The 15,943-nt window shown below is 37.3% G+C and overlaps 1 protein-coding gene across 2 annotated transcripts; it reads left to right on the top strand.

The window, feature by feature from the left end:
- Window positions 1-2,079: 2,079 nt before the first annotated feature.
- Window positions 2,080-11,490, top strand: LOC133664686 (gastrula zinc finger protein XlCGF8.2DB-like). Of its 2 annotated transcripts, XM_062069521.1 has the most exons (3): window positions 2,080-2,225; window positions 7,416-7,584; window positions 9,711-11,490. In XM_062069521.1, exon 3 carries the CDS (start codon window positions 9,761-9,763, stop codon window positions 10,793-10,795), a length of 1,035 nt encoding a protein of 344 aa, XP_061925505.1. In that variant the 5' UTR covers window positions 2,080-2,225; window positions 7,416-7,584; window positions 9,711-9,760; the 3' UTR covers window positions 10,796-11,490. The 2 variants fall into 2 exon arrangements, with proteins under 2 accessions (XP_061925505.1, XP_061925506.1); XM_062069522.1 differs by lacking the exons at window positions 2,080-2,225; window positions 7,416-7,584 and adding an exon at window positions 7,875-8,112.
- Window positions 11,491-15,943: the final 4,453 nt, after the last annotated feature.

Here is a 15,943-nt window from a genome sequence, read left to right on the forward strand (position 1 = left end):
GGACTGGACTTTCACAATGTTATGTCAGACCCACTCGACATCCATTGCTTTCGGTCTCCCCTAGAGGGGGGGGGGGGTTACCCACATATGCGGTCCTCTCCAAGGTTTCTCATAGTCATTCACCGACGTCCCACTGGGGTGAGTTTTTCCTTGCCCGTATGTGGGCTCTGTACCGAGGATGTCGTTGTGGCTTGTACAGCCCTTTGAGACACTTGTGATTTAGGGCTATATAAATAAACATTGATTGATTGATTGATTGATATATATATATGTATGAAATACTTGACTTTCAGTGAATTCTAGCTATATATATATATATATATATATATATATATATATATATATATATATATATATATATATATATATATATATATATATATATATATGTATATATATATATATATATACATCAGCGAGAGTCCAGTCCACAGCGGGGCCAACAGGAAACCATCCCGAGCGGAGACGGGTCAGCAGCGCAGAGATGTCCCCAACCGATATATATATATATATATATATATATATATATATATATATATATATATATATATATATATATATATATATATATATATATATATATATATATATATATATATATATATATATATTTATTTATATATATATATATATATATATATACATATAAATAAAAGAAATACTTGAATTTCAGTGTTCTGGAGGCTATCCAGTAGATGGCAGTATTGTATTATATATATATATATATATATATATATATATATATATATATATATATATATATATATATATATATATATATATATATAGCTAGAATTCACTGAAAGTCAAGTATTTCATACATATATATATATCAATCAATCAATCAATCAATGTTTATTTATATAGCCCTAAATCACAAGTGTCTCAAAGGGCTGTACAAGCCACAACGACATCCTCGGTACAGAGCCCACATACGGGCAAGGAAAAACTCACCCCAGTGGGACGTCGGTGAATGACTATGAGAAACCTTGGAGAGGACCGCATATGTGGGTAACCCCCCCCCCCCCCCCCCCTCTAGGGGAGACCGAAAGCAATGGATGTTGAGTGGGTCTGACATAACATTGTGAAAGTCCAGTCCACAGTGGATCCAACACATCAGCGAGAGTCCAGTCCACAGCGGGGCCAACAGGAAACCATCCCGAGCGGAGACGGGTCAGCAGCGCAGAGATGTCCCCAACCGATGCACAGGCTAGTGGTCCACCCGGGGTCCCGACTCTGGACAGCCAGCACTTCATCCATGGCCACCGGACCTATGCAACTCCCCCTCGCAAGGGACAGGGGAGAAGAGGAGAGAAGAAAAGAAACGGCAGATCAACTGGTCTAAAAAAAAGGGGGGTCTATTTAAAGGCTAGATTATACAAATGAGTTTTAAGATGGGACTTAAATGCTTCTACTGAGGTAGCATCTCTAACTGTTACCGGGAGGGCATTCCAGAGTACTGGAGCCCGAATAGAAAACGCTCTATAGCCCGCAGACTTTTTTTTGGCTCTGGGAATCACTAATAAGCCGGAGTTCTTTGAACGCAGATTTCTTGTCGGGACATATGGTACAATACAATCGGCGAGATAGGCTGGAGCTAAACCGTGTAGTATTTTATACGTAAGTAGTAAAACCTTAAAGTCGCATCTTAAGTGCACAGGAAGCCAGTGCAGGTGAGCCAGTATAGGCGTAATATGATCAAACTTTCTTGTATACATATATATATATATGAAATACTCGAGTTGGTGAATTCTAGCTGTAAATATACTCCTCCCCTCTTAACCACGCCCCCGCCCCCAACCACACCCCCGCCCCACCCCCACCCCCGACCACCAGAATCGGAGGTCTCAAGGTTGGCAAATATGGGCTAGGCTAGTACGTCAAAGTGCACTCAGACTAATGCATCCACATACAAACAATTAATAAAGACGTTTACTCTGTTAAACGACATACATGTGCACATGTACGTTGTAATTAAGACCAATAAACCATAATAACCAAAACAACGTATTTTCCTTTAGACGCCATCTTGGTTTTTTTCTTCCTCCTGTGTGACGTCTTCGCGGAACAAATGTTGGCCAAACACGTGTTTCATTGGGACAATAGTGAGTGGTGCACACTTCCTTCGTCCAGCCACAGAACAAAACAAAGTCGCATTTAACAGTTGCTGGTATAACAATAGGAAGAATATATTCCACTCATCTCTTGTACATGCGGCTGATGAGGTAATATAAATTATATATTTTTATATCATTTATGTTATTTACCTGGTATGTTGTTCGAAGCTAACGTGCTAGCGTTAGCCCGCTAGCAGGCCCTATGTAGCAAATGCGAGCGTTTTTTTAGGAGTGTATTTAATATGTTCTCTATGAGAATTATATTCAATCAATCAATCAATGTTTATTTATATAGCCCTAAATCACAAGTGTCTCAAAGAACTGTACAAGCAACAACGACATCCTCGGTACAGAGCCCACATACGGGCAAGGAAAACTCACCCCAGTGGGACGTCAATGTGAATGACTATGAGAAACCTTGGAGAGGACCGCATATGTGGGTAACCCCCCCCTATGACTTATTTCATACTTTAACAGGTTTTTTCTGTTGTTGTTTTTTTGCTGTATAGTACAGTCACGCTTAACATCATTAAATATTTGTTACTAGAAAGGAACGAACGTCTCGTAATTTAAGTCTGGAATCAGTCACATGGTATAATAATAATAATAACATTTTTTTGGTATAGTGCTTTTCAGTAAACTCAAAGACGCTTTGAAGGATACAAATTAAAAATATTATTATGTATTACACATACACTGCAGTAGTCTACTTTGTGTCTGTGCTACCTTTATTAGCAATAAATACAAATTATGTTGTTTGCCCGCACTTCTACTACCTTGATGACATCCATCCATTTTCTACCGCTTGTCCCTTTTTGGGCTTGCGGGGGGGGGGGGGGGGGGGGTGTTGGAGACTTACTCAGCTGCATTCGGGCGGACATATGGAAATTACAAACCCCGTTTTCATATGAGTTGGGAAATTGTGTTAGATGTAAATATAAACGGAATACAAAGATTTGCAAATCATTTTCAACCCATATTCTGTTGAATATGCTACAAAGACAACATATTTGATGTTCAAACTGATAAAAAAATTTTTTTTGCACATAATCATTAACTTTAGAATTTGATGCCAGCAACACGTGACAAAGAAGTTGGGAAAGGTGGCAATAAATACTGATAAAGTTGAGGAATGCTCATCAAACACTTATTTGGAACATCCCACAGGTGAACAGGCAAATTGGGAACAGGTGGGTGCCATGATTGGGTATAAAAGTAGATTCCATGAAATGCTCAGTCATTCACAAACAAGGATGGGGCGAGGGTCACCACTTTGTCAACAAATGCGTGAGCAAATTGTTGAACAGTTTAAGAAAAACCTTTCTCAATCAGCTATTGCAAGGAATTTAGGGATTTCACTGTCTACGGTCCGTAATATCATCAAAGGATTCAGAGAATCTGGAGAAATCACTGCACGTAAGCAGCTAAGCCTGTTACCTTTGATCCCTCAGGCTGTACGACATCAATAAGCGACATCAGTGTGTAAAGGATATCACCACATGGGCTCAGAAACACTTCAGAAACCCACTGTCAGTAACTACAGTTGGTCGCTACATCTGTAAGTGCAAGTTAAAACTCTCCTATGCAAGGCGAAAACCGTTTATCAACAACACCCAGAAACGCCGTCGGCTTCGCTAGGCCTGAGCTCATCTAAGATGGACTGATACAAAGTGGAAAAGTGTTCTGTGGTCTGACGAGTCCACATTTCAAATTGTTTTTGGAAACTGTGGACGTCGTGTCCTCCAGACCAAAGAGGTAAAGAACCATCCGGATTGTTATAGGCGCAAAGTGCCCAAGACGTGGGTAACTTACACATCTGTGAAGGCGCCATTAATGCTGAAAGGTACATACAGGTTTTGGAGCAACATATGTTGCCATCCAAGCAACGTTACCATGGACGCCCCTGCTTATTTCAGCAAGACAATGCCAAGCCAGGTGTTACATCAACGTGGCTTCATAATAAAAGAGTGCGGGTACTAGACTGGCCTGCCTGTAGTCCAGACCTGTCTCCCATCCAAAGTGTGGCACATTATGAAGCCTAAAATACCACAACGTAGACTGTTGAACAACTTCAGCTGTACATCAAGCAAGAATGGGAAATAATTCCACCTGAGAAGCTTCAAAAATGTGTCTCCTCAGTTCCCAAACGTCTACTGATTGTTGTGAAAAGGAAAGGCCATGTAACACAGTGGTGAACATGTCCTTTCCCAACTACTTTGGCACGTGTTGCAGCCATGAAATTCTAAGTTAATGATTATTTGGCAAAAAAAATTAAAGTTTATGAATTTGAACATCAAATATCTTGTCTTTGTAGTGCATTCAATTGAATATGGGTTGAAAAGGATTTGCAAATCATTGTATTCTGTTTATATTTACATCTAACACAATTTCCCAACTCATATGGAAACGGGGTTTGTAAATCAACTGATTAGAGATCTCCGATAATAGCTTTTTTGCAGATATCCGATATTCCGATATTGTCCAACTCTTAATTACCGATACCGATATATACAGTCGTGGAATTAACACATTATCATGCCTAATTTTGTTGTGATGCCCCGCTGGATGCAATAAACAATGTAACAAGGTTTTCTAAAATAAATAAATTCAAATTATGGAAAAAAAATGCCAACATGGCACTGCCATATTTATTATTGAAGTCACAAAGTGCATTATTTTTTTTAACATGCCTCAAAACAGCAGCTTGGAATTTGGGACATGCTCTCCCTGAGAAAGCATGAGTAGGTTGAGGGGGGCGGGGTTAAGGGGGGGGGGTGTATATTGTCGTGTCCCGGAAGAGTTAGTGCTGCAAGGGGTTCTGGGTATTTGTTCTGTTGCGTTTATTATGGTGCGGATGTTCTCCCGAAATGTGTTTGTCATTCTTGTTTGGTGTGGGTTCACAGTGTGGCGCATATTTGTAACAGTGTTAAAGTTGCTTATACGGTCAGCCTCAGTGTGACCTGTATGGCTGTTGACGAAGTATGCGTTGCATTCACTTGTGTGCGTGAAAAGCTGTAGATATTATGTGACTGGGCCGGCACGCAAAGGAAGTGCCTTTAAGGTTTATTGGCGCTCTGTACTTCTCCCTACGTCCGTGTACACAGCGGCGTTTTAAAAAGTCATACATTTTACTTTTTGAAACAGATACCGATAATTTCTGATATTACATTTTAAAGCATTTATCGGCCGATAATATCGGCAGTCCGATATTATCAGACATCCCTAAAACTGATGCTTATTACGAATACACTATTTGCACAAATGTAAGCGATTAATGCTCATTCAGTCAGACAAAAATTAATATTTAATGAAATAAATGTTAAATATTAAAAATGGCTTTAATATACTGTACACAAATTGAACATGCATCAATATTGTGTTTGTAATCGAATCATAAGGTACCCAAATATTCTCAAAATTAAAAAAAAAAAAAAAAAAATTATATATATAATATGCAATTGTCCAAAATGTTTTGGTATCCTGGACCATTCAAAGTTCCTTTCACTGTAACTAAGGGGCCAAGCCCAACTCCTGAAAAACCAACCCCACATCATAATTCCTCCTCCACCAAATTTCACACTCGGCACAATGCAATGTAGCGTTCTCCTGGCAACCTCCAAACCCAGACTGGTCCATCAGATTGCTAGATGGAAAAGCGTGACTCATCAGTCCGGAGAAGGCGTCTCCACTGCTCTAGAGTCCAGTGGCGACATGCTTTACACCACTGCAGCCCACGCTTTGCATTGGACTTGGTGATGTATGGCTTGGATACAGCTGTTCGGCCATGGAAACCCATTTTTTATTTATTTATTTATTACAACGCCAAAATAGGCCTAACAACGCCAATGGTTGTAATTCTGTAGTACTTTGAGATTTGGAATCAAATGTAAGGTAGATTACAAATACAATCTATTGTATAAATAAATTATATATATATATATATATATATATATATATATATATATATATATATATATATATATATATATATATATATATATATATATATATATATATATATATATATATATATATATATATATATAATGTCCTTACGTAACATCACCAGAATGATTGACAAGTAGGAGGACCAATAGCCAACATGATCCGCCCAGAAATAAATAAAACAAATGGCTTATCGATAAGCCATTTAAAAAAAAAATTCTTAAATATTTATTTATATGTATCATTATTGTCCTACTCAACTTTACAGTAGAGGCCACTCCCCTTTCACTTTCTGTGCTCCTCTGCCCTGACTCCTACAGCTTAATAGGGATTGTGGAGTGATTATTATTATTATCTACTGATGATAGTCATACGTGAATGAGCTCAGCTCCTGTTCTACTCCATGTGTAAAGTGAGAAACACAGCTGATGCTCCAGAAGGAAGTAACCCCAAAGATAGCAAATGGTAAAAAAAGAGTGCACATTTAACTTTATAAATAACCAGGAACTTCATGATGCATTTCAGGCTAACTAGCTAACTAAGTAGCAGCATTGTTTTAGAGCGGGAATATAACTTTTGCCTGCAAAACAATAAAATGTACGACGTGCACAGAAGTTGTCTATAGTGTGCTGACAGGTTTTTATTTGTCAAACACAGACCTGGTGTAAAGTGGAGCTAATACATTTTACTACAAGCAGTGATGAATACTTACTTTCTTGTTCACGTTCTTGTTCTGCAGCGCTGTGTGCTTCAAAGCTGCACACTTGCAGGACCGCAAGCAAGGTCGCAGAGAAAATATGGACTGGATTTTGAGTGATGTGGGCATTTTCTATATGAACAAGTGGAATGGATTGGATACCGACGCATTAAAGGGGCTCTCTACCTTACGCTATGAAGTGAGGGGAAACTGAGTGAATAATGACAGGTTATATGATTATTTATTTAAACTCATATTCGGGCCACTTTATAATGAATATGTCTGCATGTATTTGTAAAAAAAAAAAAAAATAAAATAAAATAAAATATAACACCAAATTATTTAGGGGGGCTAGAGCCCCCCTAAAATAGGCCTAACAACGCCAATGCCACCAAGCCTTTACAGTCATGACGATATTAAAATCCAAGCAGGAGGTTTTCTATACGTTCTAAAAAGCTGTTACTTTTTATCAATAATTACTGTAAATGCAGAAAACAAGATCAATTACACAATTCATAATAATCAATGACTGATGATTATTCCATTTGTAGAAGAACATCACCGCAAAGTCTCTCAGTCCCATTGGAAACTATTATATTTGAGAGACTAAAAAATATTTGACACATCTGAGCTCAAGTTTGTTTGTTGTCTTGCAGACGTCCAGCAGATGAACGCTCGTCAAGAAGAACGTCCCCTTCAGCAGGCAGGAGGATCCACGGCCCCCCCACATTAAAGAGGAAGAGGAGGATCTCACCAAGTTTCCACTGACTGTTGTCTCTGTGAAGACTGAACCACCTGAGTCCTCACAGCTTCATCACAGTCCAAGTAAGCACAACATCCAGATGTCATCCAATATGTATGCTAAATAGTAAAAAACTGCTAGTACAAGGTGGCTAACATTACAGGTAATGGTAGTCCTCTATTGTGCCTTTAAAATCACCAACATTACTCCATTTACTTGTAGTGACCTGTATATTAACCAAGTATAAGCAGCATTGTAATTGTAAGAGCTAACTTCGAGGAACTACTTTTAGTCAAACGGCTCCTTGCTTGCTGAGAGGTAGACTAGCTACTGAGCTGCTGAGTTGGTAAAAGTTTGTTGTAGATTACAAATCATTCCTCACGCTTGTATCGGCGAAAGTAGTGGCCATAGACCGAGAAGTCGGTCAAATTAGTTTCAAACCCAAAGACGTCGCGAGGAAGACACGCAAGATGCTCATTTCTTCCCAGCATTGTTGACCCGAGGAGTGAGGATTATGCTCAATATATCAGCTAAACGGAGAGAACATGTCTTGTGCTGAAAGATATAATCATCCCATCAGTCTGCATCCCGGTGAGAGCAGACATTGTACGGTAAGTGATTGTTGTTTTTTTTATGTTATCTTGTTTAGCATTTAACAATACTGCTACATGGATGAATAGATGGTACTTTATTGATTCCTTCAGGATAGTTCCTTTAGGAAAATTAAAATGATGCTTAGTGTTTCACTAAAGCTGCATCTGTTTAGCAATCAGCTTCTAAAACTTGTAGCTCATCCTCCCAAAAATATACTTTTTTGGATTATGATTTGTCTCAAAGTAGTCTTTGCTGTCTCTAATGAAGTCTGTCATGATTGTTGTTGATGTTGAAGGGAAAAGTGAACGTTGTCATGCGCCGAGTAAAAATCAATGCTTAAAATGACCAAAATACAGTAAATATTACATATTGTCATTAAGGGAGTAACGATTCCTTTTAACAATTTGATTTGATTTGTAATTTGTTGTTGCTGATACGATTTATTATTTTTTAAAAATTTTTATAAATGTTTTAAAAGAATATTATCCGAAACAATTTAGTGAGTTGAAATCGATTCAGCAACTTTTTATCAAAACAAAAAAAGCAGTGTGAGTGTGAAATAAATAGACACTGAGTTTCCTTTATTCCTGTTATTTCTTGTTAGGGAAAGTCCATGGACACATGAGGACTTTAAAAGCAAAAAAACAAAAGTATTTAAATCAGAGCCCATGGTAGGAAAACTGTTTATATATTTAGTTGATATCTGCCATTCTGTGTTTTTGTCTGATTTATAATTTTGATCAAAATGGAATCATTGGATGATTTTGAAAAGATGAAATATCAGTATCAGCGTTGGTATGACCGATACTGCCCATGTAACTACTTGGTGTTGGATCCAAATTCTCAGTATCACCCAAAACTAATGCAAAGTATCAAACAGAAGAAAAAGTGTTCAGTACATTTTAACGGAAGTGTAGATAGAACCATAAAATAGCGAGTAAATTAATAATAGTTTTGAGGAAATACTTCTGGAAATTGTGAAATATTTTACTGCATATTTCAGCAACTAAATTAGGAGGCTTTGTAGCTCGTTTTCAAATGGGTTTGTTAGTAATTATATATTAAATAATATTGCACAATACATTTTAGGCCATGTTAAAAAGTACCAATGATTGTCACACACACACACACACTAGGTGTGGCGAAATTATTCTCTGCATTTGACCCATCACCCTTGATCCCCCCCTGAGAGGTGAGGGGAGCAGTGGGCAGCAGCGGTGGCTGCGCCCGGGAATAATTTTTGATGATTTAACCCCCAATTCCAACCCTTGATGCTGACTGCCAAGCAGGGAGGTAATAGGTCCCATTTTTATAGTCTTTGGTATGACTCACGACCTACCGATCTCCCACTAGGCCACTGAGTAAGCCTATGGGTATGGTCCTATGAGTAGGATGTGGCCCATCCTTAGTAAAAAAAAGTTCCCCCGCCGTAGCTTGTTTTTATTTTCCTGTGAGTAATGTTGTAAAGAGCAGCGTGTTTGTCTGCCACTGAGATTTCAAGACAGTTCAAACAATAACTTGTTTTGTTTAAGTACATGTAAACGTACTGAATGCATCGTAGAACTGAGCAAAGCTGGATGTTTCTAAAACGTGTTTGTCTTCTTGTGACCTGCAGACGTCTGTGAAGAACATCTTCTCCATGAGCAACAGAAGTGGAGCTTCAAGATGGTGAAGGAGGAGTCACAGCTCTCCCACATTAAGGAGGAAGAGGAAGAACACATCATCAGTGAAGAGGGAGAGCATCTTCAAGGACTGGAGGAGTTCCCAGTGTTTGTTGTGATTGTGAAGAGTGAAAATGATGAGGTCAAAAGTGAAAGTGAGGAGACAAGAGAGGCGGAGCCTCCAAGCAGCAGCTCAACACAACACATGACAACAGAAGCTGATGGAGACCACTGTGGAGGATCACAAGCAGACAAGCTCTTAGCTCCACTATCAGATAGTGAGGACACAACGTCACACTCTCCTGACACTGATGATGAAGACTCTAAAGATGATAAGACATGTCACACTGACAACACACGCTTGACATGTTCTCACTGTGGCAAAACATTTAAAGACCGTTGCAATATGAAAAGACACATGAAAAGATACACTGGAGAAAAACCTTTTTCATGTTCAATCTGCGGTAAAGATTTTACTCTAAGGTACCATTTGAAAGAACACATGAGAATACACACTGGAGAAAAACCTTTTTTATGTTCAATCTGCGGTAAAGATTTTACAAAAAGGCAAAATTTGAAAGCACACATGAGAACACACACTGGAGAAAAACCTTTTTCATGTTCAGTCTGCGGTAAAGATTTTACTCAAAGGCAAAATTTGAAAACACACATAAGAATACACACTGGAGAAAAACCTTTTTCCTGCTTAGAATGTGGTAAAAGTTTTGTAATGAATCAAAGTTTAAAAATACACATGAGAACACACACTGGAGAAAGACCTTTTATATGTTCAGTGTGTGGTCTAAGTTGTAAAGAAAGACAGCAAATACAAGCACACATGAGAACGCACTCTGGTGAAAAACCATACTCATGTTCAAGCTGCAACAAAAGCTTTGGTCACCCAAACACTCTTACAGTACACATGAGAACACACACAGGAGAGAAAGTGTTGAGTTGCAGTGTGTGTGGTGAAAGATTCTCTTATAAGTACCAGTGTAAGAAACACAAGTGTGCTGGTGAGAACAGCAGCAGCAAATGAAACGTCAGGATTTGAAATAATCTGTCAAAACTTTAATTTTGACTTTCTAACAATATCAGCACATATAACATGTGTGACATCATTGTTGTGTGTGTAACACAATCTTGTTAATATGATTCTGACATTTATAGATTAGACACTTCAGATTAGTGCTTTTATTTTATTCAAGTACATGAGTTAATATACACATTTGTGTACTTTAAAATGAACAGAACAATTTGACTGAAAGAGTGAGAATAAACAATACATAAAATATGTTACATACAATAAACATTGTATGTGTAGATATTCATAATTCACTTTTATACAAGTTTTTTTTTTAAATAATGAAGTGTTACATATTTTAATTTCTAATTGTAGATGATTCCATAGATGAACTCATTTATATGATATACATATTTGTTTTACATTTGTTCATACCTTTGCTTTTGAGTACACATAAATCCGTCTTAGTTCATATTTACTAGTTTACATCTGAAACGTCTTCTGGACCACTTCTGGAAACATATTATTATTTACTTTATACATTTGAGCAGTTGTCTTTTATACAATTTTAAAATGTGTGACTTTATGAATCATTTGTTGGGTCTCTATAATCTATTCTATTAATTATCTTTATTACTCTCTTTTGTAATATGAATATTGTTGTGTGATTGTTCTATATGTACAGTATGTCCCCAGACTTTTATGCAATAAACAATGTATGCTTCAACTGAAGTTGGGTACAATAATTGTAGTTAATATTTGTAAGTATGTATTTTATTCTATTTAGTATTTCACTCCGTTTTTTAAAATGTTTTCTTTATATGACTTATATGTAGTGTCCAGCTTACTTCATCATCTATATTAACTCCTAAAAATGTGATTACCTTTATTCCTTTCATTTCAATATTATCCATCACAATTTGTGTTTTACATTTTTACAATATCCAAAAATTATATATTTAATTTTATTGAAGTTTAGTGACAGTCTATTGATGTGCAGCCATCTTTTTATGGTCAAGTTCTCTCTGGATAAAATAAGATGAGAGTTAAATCAAGTGGTAATGAAGGTGAAGAATTGAAGATTATTATATACATAATTATATATAATTACACTCAGTAGGGACAGTTAAAGACATTTTCATCCTGTTCATTTGAGCAAAGAAAAAGAGTAAAGTGTAATATTCTAAACAATAGAAGAATATTAAAGGCCTACTGAAAGCCACTACTACCGACCACGCAGTCTGATAGTTTATATATCAATGATGAAATCTTAACATTGCAACACATGCCAATACGGCCGGGTTAACTTATAAAGTGCAATTTTAAAATTCCCGCCACACTTCCGGTTGAAAAACTCCTTTGGATATGATTTATGCGCGTGACGTCACAAAATCCACGGAAGTGGTTGGACCCCATCGACCCGATACAAAAACCTCTTGTTTTCTTTGACAAAATTCCACAGTATTCTGGACATCTGTGTTGGTAAATCTTTTGCAATTTGTTTAATGAACAATGGAGGCTGCAAAGAAGAACGTTGTAGGTGGGATCGATCGGTGTATTAGCGGCTAAGTACAATACTTACAGCAACACAACAAGGACTACTTACTACGCCTAGCCGATGCTTGCCGCCAAACCCACGGATGAAGTCCTTCGTCGCACCGTCGATCGCTGGAACGCAGGTGAGCACGGCTGTTGATGGGAAGATGAGGGCTGCATACTCGCCAACCTTGAGACCTCCAATATCGGGAGGTGGGGGGGGCGTGGTTATTTACAGCTAGAATTCACCAACTCGAGTATTTCATATATATTTCATATATATATATATATATATATATATATATATATATATATATATATATATATATATATATATATATATATATATATATATATATATATGAAATACTTGACTTTCATTGAATTCTAGCTATATATATATATATATATATATGTATGAAATACTTGACTTTCAGTGAATTCTAGCTATATATATATATATATATATATATATATATATATATATATATTTTTTTTTTTTTTTTTTATTTACATAGAAAAAAAAAATACTTGAATTTCAGTGTTCCAGTGGCTATCCATTAGATCAGTATTGTCCTGTTTAACTTCTCCGTTCATGATGAGCATATGGCTGGCTGGCGTAGGTGGAGCGCTAATGTTTTTATCATAGTTCTGTGAGGTCCGGTTGCCAAGTTGCTAAATTAGCCTTAGCGTCGTTAGCAACAGCATTGTTAAGCCTTACCAGGCTGAGAATTTTTAACCGTGTAGTTACATGTACATGGTTTAATAGTATTGTTGATCTTCTGTCTATCCTTCCAGTCAGGGGTTTATTTCTTTTGTTTCTATCTTCATTTGAGAACGATGCTATCACGTTAGCTCAGTAGCTAAGTGTGTCACCGATGTATTGTCGTGGAGATAAAAGTCACTTTAAATGTCCATTTTGCGTTCTCGACTCTCATTTTCAAGCGGATATAGTAATCGAGGTGGTTTAAAATACAAATCCGTGATCCACAATAGAAAAAGGAGAGAGTGTGGAATCCAATGAGCCAGCTTGTACCTAAGTTACGGTCAGAGCGAAAAAAGATACGTCCTTCACTGCCTCTCTAGTCCTTCACTGTAACGTTCCTCATCTACGAATCTTTCATCCTCGCTCAAATTAATGGGGTAATCGTCGCTTTGTCGCTCCGAATCTCTCGCTCCATTGTAAACAACGAGGAATTGTGAGGAATACTAGCTCCTGTGACATCACGCTACTTCCGGTACAGGCAAGGCTTTTCTTTATCAGCGAGCAAAAGTTGCGAACTTTATTGTCGATTTTCTCTACTAAATCCCTTCAGCAAAAATATGGCAATATCGCGAAATGATCAAGTATGACACATAGAATGGATCTGCTATTCCCGTTTGAATAAAAAAAAAATCATTTCAGTAGGCCTTTAATATCAGCAGTCAATATTCCAATATTGTGCAGCTGAGCTATGGTAAAAACATTCAGCTTTAAAGGCTTTATGAGAGTGATGTAATTATCAGAATCAGAAATACTTTATTAATCCCGAGGAGAAATTAAAATTTTCAGCACTGTTATAAACATGTGAATATTCAATGTAATAATATATAATATTAATACCATAATAAAGTGGTACGCTTGGGGATGTGTAATATTGTTTGTATGAACATCCTGACTGTTTTTGTGCTAGAATTGTTTGAATTAGTAGAGAGTGAAAAAAATGAGGCAGTAATGATAATAATGGTTTGTTTAAAGCCTGTTTATGAATAATTAAAGATAATTAAAATACCAAAGTGGAACTTACATCCTCAGTGAGCTGAACTCCAGCAGTAAAGATGAGATAAATAAGTAGTGATGGGTTGATGAGGCGTCATGAAGCGTTTCGACGCATTGCAAAACTGTATTGATACTGTGTCACTAAATACTGACATCTGCTGGACATTTAAAATCCCTACAGGCAACCTATGGACCGACTCAACTGACACTGATTTTATGACCTAGTATATACAATAATGTAAACTAAGTCATTGTATTTCATTTAGGATTATTTCATATCTTCATTTAAATACAAATATATTTTTATCTTTTTTAGATACATTCAATAAATAATGTGAACATGTATCATAACATGGAAAACTAAGAGATAGATAGATAGTACTTAATCGTGTTGTGAATGAGGATGCTTGTGGACTGGGACACATTTTTATTAAAAAAAACAAATTTTTCCAACGTATTCAATTTTAGATGATTTCTCTTAGTTATTATTTCTCAGGCTGTAGAAAAGACCCGCTCACAGGCAATGTTCCCTCTAATTGTTCATGTGTGTGAGCAAACATAAAAACTCCCTGAGCATTCAGTGGAGCACATGTGAGCAACATCACACGTGGCAATACCAGCAGCACACCTGTCTCAAACCAATCTTTTATAATAACACTCAAATGAGAGGAGTCATTTTCATGAGATTATTTTGGAATATTAGTGATTTGGCCCACTTGTAACGAAAATAAAAGAAATCTTGTTTTTCATAAACTATGGATTAGTATTGTACAATATGTCTGGGTGGTGGTCCTGCTTTGGAAATCATTTGTAGCCCTTTCAGAGATCACATTTAGTTCCCCTTAAACATCCTCATGTTACACAATGAAATGTAAGCATAGGATGAAGTGTGCATTCCTGTAACTTTCTCTAGTAACAGCATTCCATGATTAATATCAATAAATTAACATTAATAATAAATGACAGTAGAATAAGCACACGTATGACTGAGGAGTCATAGTGTAACTTTGTGTGGTGTTTGAGTTGTCCGACTTTTTGTGTGGCCATAAACGCACCAGTGGTTTAGTGGTATGTGTGTTGGTGACAGATGACAAGTTGGTTTTGGCCTGGTTTGTACGGCAGAAAATGACTAGTTTTTCGAGATAGAAGTGTTTTACTCATGTTTTTGGTGTGGTTATGGCCGAATATAAACAGTTTTGCTCAATAAAGTGATCGATATAATTCTTGTCCTTGAAGCATCTCGATAGACGTTACAATAATTGAACGGTGTTGACGAACACCGTTAGGGCCGTTTGTTGTCACTGTCACTCAGAGTTGCATTGCAAAATTACACAGAATAAATGTGTTTATTTTGTTTAGAATTCAGATGGGTTTGATTTGGTGCGCGGCATATATTTGCTGTGCGCAGAGGACGCTTGAGCAGTGCGCAATTGCGCAGGCGCGCATCTTAGAGGGAACGTTTCTCACAGGGCACAGAGGAGGCGGGAGTGCGACACAGTTCGCGTATCGGTCACGTGACCAAAACAGCTCATGATCGGTCACTTGACTTTCTAAAAGCGGTGCACGCACCGACACAGGGTTTCGCTCTATGAGCTCGACGCATGCGCCGATGCATCAGTGTTGCCGGACCCATCACTAATAATGTGGAAAGGTCAGAAGTCAAATGTTTCTTCAGGTAATACATGGAGCCTCTGCTGCCACCCAGCGGCCGTTGGAAAGAATGCATACATGTTGTTTTGACGTCCTTAAAGGCCTCCTGAAATGACATTTTTTTATTTAAACGGGGATAGCAGATCCATTCTTTGTGTCGTACTTGATCATTTCGCAATATTGCCATATTTTTGCTGAAAGGATTTAGTAGAGAACAA

Source organism: Entelurus aequoreus, linkage group LG14 (genome assembly GCF_033978785.1).
Source record: "Entelurus aequoreus isolate RoL-2023_Sb linkage group LG14, RoL_Eaeq_v1.1, whole genome shotgun sequence".
NCBI classification, from domain to species: domain Eukaryota; kingdom Metazoa; phylum Chordata; class Actinopteri; order Syngnathiformes; family Syngnathidae; genus Entelurus; species Entelurus aequoreus.

What these genes read in the sequence shown, in the direction of transcription:
- LOC133664686 (XM_062069521.1), top strand. Translation starts at nt 9,761, where the DNA reads ATGGTGAAGGAGGAGTCACAGCTCTCCCACATTAAGGAGGAAGAGGAA.